The following is an 11,505-nucleotide window of genomic DNA, read 5'->3' on the forward strand; positions in this document are numbered from 1 at the left end:
AAAAATATAAAATAACAATTCTTTTTTCTTTTCGCTCCCCAAGAGCAACGCTACACTGTGTCAATAAATAGGGCAGAATACTGCAAATTTGTGTGTGTGCATATTGAAGAAAACTTGAACTGGAAGAAAGATATCACTGAGCTTCAGAAAGCATTAAGTTCAGTTACTTTTGCTCTTCGCAGAACTGCTAACCTTGGAAATAAACGTATCAACCTTCTGATATATTTTGCATATTTCCACCCACTAATGTCGTACGGAATGATTTACTGTGATAAATCATCATTTAGGAAGGAAGAATTAATTGCAAATAGTAGTAGTAAGAATGATATGTGATGTCCACCCACGGACGTCACGCAGCTCTTCAAAGAGCCAGGCCTTTTAACTGCTCCGTCTAAATGCATATATTCGTTAATGAAATTCGTCATACATAATCCATCACACTTTGAGAAGAACAGCGATGCACATACCTACAACACTAGAAGAAAAAATAACTTTTGTTACCGACTGTTACAGCTGTCAGTGGCTGAAAAGGCGTTCAATGTAAAAACAACATAAATGTTTGATCATTTGCCCAATAACATAAAATAAAATGTCTGACAGACAGCGAACACACATTTTAGAAAACACTTTATCCAACCTACAAGTTAAATTGCTCTTTACATTAATTTTAAATCCTCTGGCCACGTAATCAGGAGTTACATCAATTTCTACACATTGTTGATGTACTTCATAATTTTACGACGTAGACGAAAATGCCTGTTTATGTTTACACGTATTTCCTTGTCGGAAGTAATAAGCTTCGTATCTTGCAGTCGCTCCACTTTTGAGATAGTTTGTTAATGGTGTGTGACCAACTCGGCATATTCCAAGTTATCTGTTGTGAAGCCGTCCGTACAGCTTTCAAAACATAATCAGAAAGCAATCAGTCGACGATACAGGTAGCGGAAAGTTACTGACATAAACTACACGACGGAGTCGGTTGCGTTCTTTAACCAACGTTCCCGTCGTGAAGATTACGTTTTTCAGTGCATTTCGGTTTAGTACTAAGCCGTTTTTTTCTTTTTTTTCGGAAGACCTCGAGTTGTTTGATAGTGGTGCCGAAAGCGGCACTCGGACGTTATTAGCTGTGTGACCACTGGTCAGCTACGCATCGTACGACGACGAGCAGACATATATAGTCGAGCAGCCGACATATGTTCGTTCCATTTCTTCCGTTGTCAGCACTGCTGCAGAGGACTCATTGTTTCTGCCAACTAAGCTCGACGAGTGCCGAGGGCAAAGTTACTACTCTAGATTTGTCTTTGAGAATGGTAAGTAGCTTGGGCAAGTTATTATTCGCGCTCTTTGTTTAATTTATTATTATCTCGCAATCTTACATAGCTAATTCAACATCGTAAATGGGAACTGATTTGACACTTCATACGAGTGTCCTTTGATAAGTGAAGTACAAGAGGAAAAAAATGATTATTGCGTAAAGAGCTCACCTTACTTCTCGATATAGTCTCCTTTTAGGGACATATACTTCGTCCAGCAATCCTCCAAGCTCGAAAGAGGTTTACTCGTTAACTACAGCTATCTCTTGCTCCTTTGATGAAAATTTCGTCCCAGTAGGCCAAACTTTCAAGTTAGGGAAGTGAAAGAAGTCACTTGGGGCTAAGTCTGGTGAATGGAGTCGATGAGGAACCAATTCAAAATCCATTTCATGCGCTTTCGCCAGTGTTATCGCTGATTTGTGGGATGGTGCATTATCCTGGTGAAAGAGCACAACGTTGCGTGCCAACCTTGGTCTCTTTCAGCCAGATCAAGTTTCAAAAAATCCAACAATGAAGCGTAATAGGATCTCGTTATGACCTTTTCTTTATCTAAGTAATATATGAGGAGTATTCTTTGGGTATCTCAAAAACAGTGGTCGAATGGTTCAAATGGCTTTAAGCACTCAACTTCTGAGGTCATCACTCCACTAGACTTAGAACTACCTAAACCTAAGAGCATCTCACACATCCATGCCCGAGGCAAGATTCAAACCTGCGACCGTATCGGTCGCGCGGTTCCAGACTGTAGCGCCCAGAACCGCTCGGTCACCCCGGCCGTATAAGCACTATGGGACTTAACATCTGAGGTCATCAGTCCCCTAGACTCAGAACTACCTAAACCTAAGGGCATCACACACATCCATGCCCGAGGCAGGATTCGAACCTGCGACTGTAGCAGCAGCGCGGTTGACAGTGGTCGCCACCTCACAGGTTGACAAAATGGTCTTTGTCTTCTTAGGTACACTTTCACCAGTCTCCACTGATTTGACTATGATGTGTAGCACTGAGTCCAGGTTTCCTCCACAACCACAAATCTGCGCTAAAGGTCTTGTGGACTTTGACCAAACATCGCCAGACAATGTGTTGAAACGGTGTGCCGGATCCGCTTTTGGTCGACTGTGGGCAATCGCGTCACTTTTCTCGCACACAGCTTTCTCACACCGAATTATCTGTACAGGATATTATGCACTCACTCAGTTGCGATACCTGTTTTTATTCGGCGGTCTTGCATTACGTCAGCACGTATTTTGTTAGTGTTTACCTTTGGGTGACCTTAATTGGACGACCTGAGCGAGCTTTGTCTTCGATGCTTGTCCGACCTCGCCTAAATTCATTGAATTTAAAAGTTTATGGCCTTCAGTGATGGTGCAGAGTCCGCGCTAACTTCACCCAGTTCTGTTTTGATTTATGCGGCAGTCCAGCCCTTCAAATAGACATGTGTGATAACAGCACGAAATTCGGTTTCTTTTATTTTAAATGAAAGTCGATACACTGACATGTTGAGACTGGTGTCAAGAACGTACTGCATGCTGTACTTTGTTGAAATTCTTAATACGGTACTTGGAATAATCGAGCTTAACAACGATCAAGGGGCAACAAAAACGGTCCATTCTTTCATGGAAATGTAGCAGATTTGTCAAACCATCCTCGTACAGTTTACTGGGAGTCCTCTTTAGACTGGCTGTTGTTGCGCCTTGATTTTGATAGGAGCCCGCATATTTTCTGTCGTTAAACAGTTTTTTTTGGCCTGCCAGGTTGTCGATACCATTATTGTTCTGAACGGTGCGTCTAATGCTGTAATCAAAAAGTCCATAAATATTTCTTCTTATTTCGGTATTTTCCGTGTCTTCTCATGTTGGTCCCATAGACTAATTAAAAACTGCAATTTCTTGTCCGCAGCTCGTGGTCTTGCGGTAGCGTTCTCGATTCCTGCGCACGTGTGTCGTAGGTGGCAGATGGAGTGCTCTGCGTGGGTGACAATCGACGTGATGGCAGATCTCTTGCAGGCAGGGAACAGCTTGAAGCCTGGTGTCGTAATTGTTGTTGCGGCAGAGCAGTGTGGCGTGGTTCTCTTTATCAGACTGTTAGTTCATTGGGTTTTACAAACGTCTGCGACCGTCGGCCACAGAAACCTGTGCTCCAGAACGTCAGATCCCTGTGTACGACGCAGACGTCTGTCCTGATGAGGTGTGTGTCCCGCTACTTCTTCACAGATTAGCATCGTCCTTGTGTCACGTGCTGCGCGCTTCTGATGATAAGAAAAGCGCCGAGACATTTTGCCATACCACGTTCTCCCGCTTACGCGAGAATCTTGAGTCAGTGTCATTCCTGAGTGGAGTGCCTCAGAATGCGTTATGTATTTTCTTTACTCTCTTCTGTTTGAGATTGAGGGCGCTTTTTTGTGGTCATCAGTCTTCTGACGAATTCCTCTGCTGTGACAATCTTTTCATCTCAGAGTAGTTGAACCGTGATCTATTTTCAAAGAATATTCTTAAAAATTTATTTTATTTACTAGCGATCCATAAAGAACATTAACACATTTAATCACACTATGTAAGCGTGGAAGTAGTTGCCAGAGAGTAACTGATGAAATTATAACCAAATTCCTTTTAACAAATGGGAATTTTATTCACTTTAATAGTGCCTAAAAGCATTTTTTAAAAGAAACAGATTTAAAATTATAATCAGAAAGCACTCTCTAAATAATCGCACGGAGTGATGTCTGGGGACCTGGGAGGCCAAGAATGACGAAAGTGGTAGCTGAGCACATGATCATCACCAAACGACGCGCGCAAGAGATATTTCACGCGTCTAGCAATATAGAGGTGGAGTGCCATCCTGCATAAACATCGTACGTTCCATCAGGTGTTACTCAGCCAGGCTGGGGATGATGCGATTCTGTAACATATCGGCGTACCTCTCATCCGTCACGGTCGCAGTTACAAAACCAGAATCACGCATTTCCTCGAAGAAAAAAGGCCCGATAACGGTAGATGTGGTAAATCCAACCCATACCGTGACTTTCTCGTCGTGCAGTGGAGTTTCCACGACAGTTCTAGGATTTTCGGTAGCTCAAATTCTGCAGTTGTGGGCGTTGACAGACTCTCGGAGCATGAAATGGCGTTCGTCAGTCCACAACACGTTACTCAACCAATCGTCATCTTCCGCCACCTTTTGAAACGCCCACACAGCAAATGCCCTCCGCTTTACTAAATCGCCAGGTAACAGTTCATGATGCTGATGGATTTTGTACGGATAGCATCGGAGGGTACGCCTCAGTGCCAACCAAACTGTAGTGTATGAAATGCCGGTACGACGTGCGACTGCACGAGCGCTGACTTCCCCGTGCATAGACAAACTCGCTACAGTCTCCATGTCTTCCTGAACTGTCTCAGCAGCATTACGCTTTGTGCTCGGTCGGCCACTACGGGGTGTATCGTCTAAACAACCCGTGGCTTCGAACTTGGAAATCATTCTCGCTACAGCTGCATTTGTCAACGGACCTTTACCCGTTCGAATCCCCTTCCTGTGGCGATAGGATTGTAACGCTGAACTAGCACATTCCCAAATCTGATAATACAGCTTCACTAAAAGCACCTTTTCAGGTAACGTCAACATGCTGCGACTGCTGGCGCATCTGATCCTCTCTCTCATTACAGCTCCTTTTATACAAGATTTCCATGCCCAGTCACTGACGTTTTGCTGTCCAGCGCCATCTGTTAGAAATTTTGTGGTGCTCTGATGGAACTTAGTATTGTTTACCAGTTGCAAGATGTCAATTTCTGAATACTAGGATTTTATGAGGGGCTTTTGATAAGTAAAGCAATACATTTTTTACTCTGAAAGCAGAGTGGTTTTATTCTGGATTCCAAAACACGATGTTACTCCCCACTCTTTTGGCTACAAAATCTTCGTTCAGTCCAGCCGCCTTACACCCTACTGGGAGGGCGTTCCGGCTTTGATGCCCATCGTCGGAACCTACGTCCCGCTGCGTCAGTAACCTCCCCACCATTCACGTACTGCTTCCTTCAGAGTGTATCCTTCATTGGGGCAGACAGATAGAAGTCGGAAGGTGCGAGATACGGGCTGTGAGGTGGATGAAGGAGAAGAGTCCGGTCAACTTCTATGAGCTCCTCTCAAGTGCACAGGCTTTACGTTGTCGCGGGCAACGAGACGCCAAGACTGCCTAAGTTTCACGGAAGCTCGAAATTTAGTGTGGACGTCAATGCGAGATGTTTTTAATAGTTTCCACAATGAAACATTGTCTCAAAATATGGTAGAAAACCCGAAGAGATTCTGGTCTTATGTGAAGTACACCAGTGGCAGAAAACAGTCAATACCGTCACTGCGCGATAGCCATGGAAATGTTACCGATGATGGTGCCACTAAAGCGGAGTTACTAAATACAGTTTTCCGTAATTCCTTCACGAAACCAGAACAGCTGTTAGCATGAGTGACATAAAAGTAGATATCTTAGGTGTTGCGAAACAAATCACTTAAAAAATGCGTCTTCCGGTCCACATGGTATACCAATCTAGTTCCTTCCAGAGTATGCAGACACAACAGTGCCTTTCTTAGCAATCATATGCAACCGCTCACTTGACGAAAGGTCTGTTCCTAAAGACTGGAAAGTAGCACAGGTCACACCAATATTCGAGAAAGGAAATAGGAGTAACCCATTGAATTACAGACCCATATCACTGACCTCAATTTGCAGTAGGATTTTGGAGCATATTCTGTACTCGAGCGTTATGAATCACCTTGAAGAAAATGACTTATTGATACATAATCAACACGGATTCAGAAAATATCGTTCTTGGGCAACACAGCTAGCTCTTTATACCCATGAAGTAATGAGAGCTGTCGACAAGGGATCTCAGTTCGATTCCATATTCCTAGATTTCCAAAAGGCTTTTGATGCCGTTCCTCACAAGCGCCTATTAATCAAATTGCACGCATATGGATTATCGTCTCAGTTGTGTGACTGGATTCGTGATATCCTCTCAGAGAGGACACAGTTCGTTGTGACAGACGGTAAATCATAGAGTAGAACAGAAGTGATATCTGGCGTTCCGCAAGGTAGTGTTATAGGCCCTCTTCTGTTCCTGATTTACATAAATGATCTACGTGATAATGTGTTAGACTTTTTGCAGATGATGCTGTAATTTACCGCCTAGTAAAATTATCACACGGTCAATTCCAATTACAAAATGATCTAGAGAGAATTTCTGTAGGGTGCGAAAAGTGGCAATTGAAAAGTTCGAGGTCGTCAACATGGGTACTAAAAGAAATCCGATAAATTTTAGGTATACGATAAATCGCACGAACCTAAGGGCTGTCAATTCTACTAAATACCGAGGAATTACAATAACGAGCAACTTAAATTGGAAAGACCAAATAGATAATATTGTGGGAAAGCGAAATAAAAACTGCGCTTTGTTGGCAGAACACTTAGAAGATGCGACAAGCCCACTAAAGAGACAGCCTACATTACACTTGTCTGTCCTCTGCTGGAATATTGTGCGGTGTGGGATCCTTACCAGGGAGGATTGACGGAGGACATCGAAAAAGTGCAAAGACGGGCAGCTCATTTCGTGTTATGGCGCAATAGGGGTGAGAGTGTTACTGATATGATAACCGAGTTGGGGTAGCAGTCACTGAAAGAAAGGCGGTTTTCTTTGCGGCGTGATGTATTTACGAAATTTAAATCACCAACTTTTTCTTCCGAATGCGAAATTATTTTGTTAACACCCACCTACGTAGGGAGAAATGATCATCACAAGAAAATAAGAGAAATCAGAGCTCGAACGGATAGATTTAGGTGTTCCTTTTTCCCACACGCCATTCGACAGTGGAATGTGTGAAGACATCCGTGCCATAGATATATATTTATCTTGTTTTTTTTCCGTCTGTTCATATATCTTTGATGTTGTAGCGCATTTTCCTTTTGTCCTGTAATATAGAGATAAAAGTTGTCTTCTAGATGTAATGTTGTTGTGGTCTTCAGTCCTGAGACTGGTTTGACGCAGCTCTCCATGCTACTCTATCCTGCGCAAGCTTCTTCATCTCCCAGTACTTACTGCAACCCACATCCTTCTGAATCTGCTTGGTGTATTCATCTCTTGGTCTCCCTCTACGATTTTTACCCTCCACGCTGCGCTCCAATGCTAAATTTGTGATCCCTTTATGCCTCAGAACATGTCCTACCAACCGATCCCTTCTTCTAGTCAAGTTGTGCCACAAACTTCTCTTCTCCCCAATCCTATTCAATACTTCCTCATTAGTTATGTGATCTACCCATCTAATCTTCAGCATTCTTCTGTAGCACTATATTTCGAAAGCTTCTATTCTCTTCTTGTCCAAACTATTTACCATCCATGTTTCACTTCCATGCATGGCTACACTCCATACAAATACTTGCAGAAACGACTTCCTGACACTTAAATCAATACTCGATGTTAACAAATTTCTCTTCTTCAGAAACGCTTTACTTGCCATTGCCAGTCTACATTTTATATCTTCTGTACTCCGACCATCATCAGTTATTTTGCTACCCGAGTAGCAAAACTCCTTTACTACTTTAAGTGTCTCATTTCCTAATCTAATTCCCTCAGCGTCACCCGACTTAATTCAACTAAATTTCATTATCCTCATTTTCCTTTAGTTGATGTTCATCTTATATCCTCCTTTCAAGACACTGTCCATTCCGTTCAACTGTTCTTCCAAGTCCGTTGTTGTCTCTGAAAGAATTATAATGTCATCGGCGAACCTCAAAGTTTTTATTTCCTCTCCATGGATTTTAATTCGTACTCCGAATTTTTCTTTTGTTTCCTTTACTGCTTGCTCAATATACACATTGAATAACATCGGGGAGAGGTTACAACCATGTCTCACTCCCTTCCCAACCACTGCTTCCCTTTCATGCCCCTCGACTCTTATAACTGGTTTCTGTAAATAGCCTTTCGCTCCTTGTATTTTACACCTGCCACCTTTAGAATTTGAAAGATTTCCAGTCAACACTGTCGAAAGCTTTCTCTAAGTCTACAAACGCTAGAAACATAGGTTTTCCTTTCCTTAATCTTTCTTCTAAGATAAGTCGTAAGGTCAGTATTGCCTACGGAATCCAAACTGATCTTCCCCGAGGTCGGCTTCTACCAGTTTTTCCATTTGTCTGTAAAGAATTCGCGTTAGTATTTTGCAGCTGTGACTTATTAAACTGACAGTTCGGTAATTTTCACATCTGTCAGCACCTGCTTTCTTTGGGATAGATGTAATATGAAATTATTTCCTTTTTTGTAAGTAGATAAATAAGTTTAGATTTATTGATTGTGGAAAGCTTTAATATTTTTGTTTATCGTTTACTGTAATAAGTTTGGTAGAAAATAGTTGTGTAAAGGTATATGTAATTTACTTTAATGTTGTATAAACTGTGGGCGAGTGTATTGAGAGAGAGCAACATCGATAGTCGATCCAACAAAGCGGGCGTGTGTTATTGGGTAGCTAGAGAGGCGGACACATATTTTACTGTGGCAGTCGTGACTCGAACGTGATATGATAATAGCGAGTGTAGAAACTGGGCTAAGTAAATATTGAGACTGTGCCGTGAGACGAAGTAACCATGACAATGCAACCGAGAATGGACGGTATTGCAGCTCTGTGTCTGTGAATTGAACTGCGCTTGTATTTTGACTGTGTTTTCGTACACTCAAGTACTGGGAACTTACGTATTTATTCGCGTTTCGATGAACTACCTGACGCCTATAATCAGTCACAGTTGTTCTGAACTTACGCAAACTGTCTATTGTGTGTGAGTACATTCACGCCCAGGACGGTATTTTCGCGATCGCGGCTCTCATAATACGAATTGACTTTCTACAGAATTCGCGGACGGCAAGTTTTATGAACTGTGTGTGGCATAAGTAAACTTGAATTGTGTGCGCCAGAAACATTAAAACTGTCCACATACGGACATCCGTAACAACAATTACATCGACCAGCCTGTGGCCTGTAAAACGCCACTGTAATCAGATTTGCAGCTTAATGAATACCACCGCCAGTCCGATTACGAGGAAAAAATCATCAGCTGCAATCACACGACCGTGGGAGCAGATCTCAGAGTTTCACCAGGACCAGCCAGCTGCCGTCGATATCGCGACCATCGTCACAACACACAAGATAAGATTTAAAAGCAGTGCTCTCCTCTTAAAGACTCAAAATTATTGCAAACAATTTTCATTTGTAATTTCTTTTCCTTTTGGCTGACATTCACATAACATTTGTCTACTAAAAGTGTTCTCCTCGAAGTGGTGTGTTCTATGTAGACATTGTTGACTTTCATTAGCAGTAGCCATTTCCCTTTTATTATTTCCATTTTTTTACATTTTAAATCCGCTGCCGCTGCATGTGTATTTTTATAACGTTTGGAGGAAATGTGTCTAAATTCGTGTGCCGTAACATTTACCAGAAGTATTGTAATGCTTTGCTACTTGGACAAGGCCGCCCCCCACTAATTTCTTAAACGTCGACCAATGACAGTGAAGCTCACTTGCTATTGGTGCTAACATTCTATAGTGGGTAATTTAAAGGTGGATAGCTGTCAAACCCCACGGGTTGTGATTACTTTGAATGAGAGTCGTGTAAAATTGGGGGTTCAACTCAACTTTGGTATTCTTTTGTTTATTGATGTTAGAAGCAATTTTTTTGCCAGTGTCCTTAAATCTTATTTAATATGGTTATTCTATGCTAAATTGGGATAAATGCACGGCCAGATATAGTGTTGGGAAGTAAAATGTGGAGAAACGTCTATTTAGATACGACTTGATTTTGATTGCATTAGTTAACACGGTACTTTTCGGGTATTTTGGCGATACTTAGTGACAGGGTAGAATCGTAGAGTAGTAGTATGACAATGGCTCGATGAACCCTCTGCCAGGCACTTAAGTGTCATTTGAATAGTAACCATGTAGATGTGGCGTTTTTGTTGCGACAAACACACGGTAGTCCTTCTGCAATTTTCTGAGGGTAGTGCAATACACTTGAGAGTTTATAGTTGCACCACGATGGAGGGCACGAAACAGAATAACCCTTTCAGCCACCCAGAAGACCGTCGTCATGATTTTACCCACTGAGGATACGGCTTTGAACTGTGAGGCACCACTCCATGGATTGCCGTTTTGTTTCAGGCCCGAAGTGATGCACCCATGTTTTAATGCCTGTGACGACATTCGATGGAAATTGTAACGATTAGCCTCTTCGACGAGTAACCCAGCAGCCACCGCTTTTAAATACCCCAACTGGTGCACGAGTGTGTCAGCACTTAAAGAGTCCTGCATGACCGAGCACAAAATACGAGATGGGGCGAGCACAGCCTAACTGGATAGGCTGCCCGCACTAGTTCTAGTGACCGAGCATAGAAGCCGTGACCAGATACGTAGCACGTAGCTCCAAACACATTACACGTGTGAGACTGCAGCCAGAACGGGCTTTTCATTTGAGGTGTGTCTCTCTCTCTCTCTGTAATCGTGCAGTGCGAGGAAGCCAGTGCTGTAAGACCTAAGATTGAAACCAATGTTTACACACTGAAGGAACGGGAAGGTCTAAAAAGCCAAGTATGGAGTACATTTCTGTTGGTTGTAGACGAAAACATTGCGTCATCTGGCTACGTATCGTGCATAAACTTCTCCACACTATTGTGTTTCCTGTCGCGAACCATTCATTTAAAGAAACACAGTTGCAGGAAACCTCACAAAGGTACAACTCCTTCAGGGATACCGGCAGTAATAAAAAATAGTATTACAGCAAAATGTGTGCTAAGGATATGAGACCTTTTAGTGCTGTTTCCGGTGAAGGTTTCAGAGAACTAGCCGAGAATTAATACATCTAGCTGCGCATTATGGAGAAGTTAACGTGGCACATGTCATGCCACATTCCTCTACTATAAGAAGAAATGTCAAAGAACAAACAGCGTAATGCCTTCTGTTATTGCGGAAGTTAAAATAATAAAACATGTGCCGCGGCAGTTGATATGAGGACTCATCCGCATAATCAGGTGCTCTATTTGACGCTTACAACACACTGCACAAACACAGATTGGTCTCTTATGAACAATGTTTTATTTACAACAAAATTCCCTGACGTTAAGAAGACGGGAGTAAATATTATGAAAGAAACTGAAATGGCTTATTGGGACATT

General features: G+C 42.3%; 1 protein-coding gene across 1 annotated transcript in view; it reads left to right on the top strand.

The window, feature by feature from the left end:
- Window positions 1-1,026: 1,026 nt before the first annotated feature.
- The window catches only part of LOC126292155 (arylalkylamine N-acetyltransferase 1-like), a 95,024-nt gene continuing 84,545 nt past the window's right edge, over window positions 1,027-11,505 (top strand). The window contains exon 1 of the mRNA XM_049985995.1: window positions 1,027-1,310. Within this exon, the coding sequence (XP_049841952.1) occupies window positions 1,194-1,310 (117 nt within the window). The 5' untranslated portion in view covers window positions 1,027-1,193. The remainder of the gene's footprint in view (window positions 1,311-11,505) is intronic.

This window comes from Schistocerca gregaria, chromosome 9 (assembly GCF_023897955.1).
Source record: "Schistocerca gregaria isolate iqSchGreg1 chromosome 9, iqSchGreg1.2, whole genome shotgun sequence".
In the NCBI taxonomy this organism is placed as follows: Eukaryota; Metazoa; Arthropoda; class Insecta; order Orthoptera; family Acrididae; genus Schistocerca; species Schistocerca gregaria.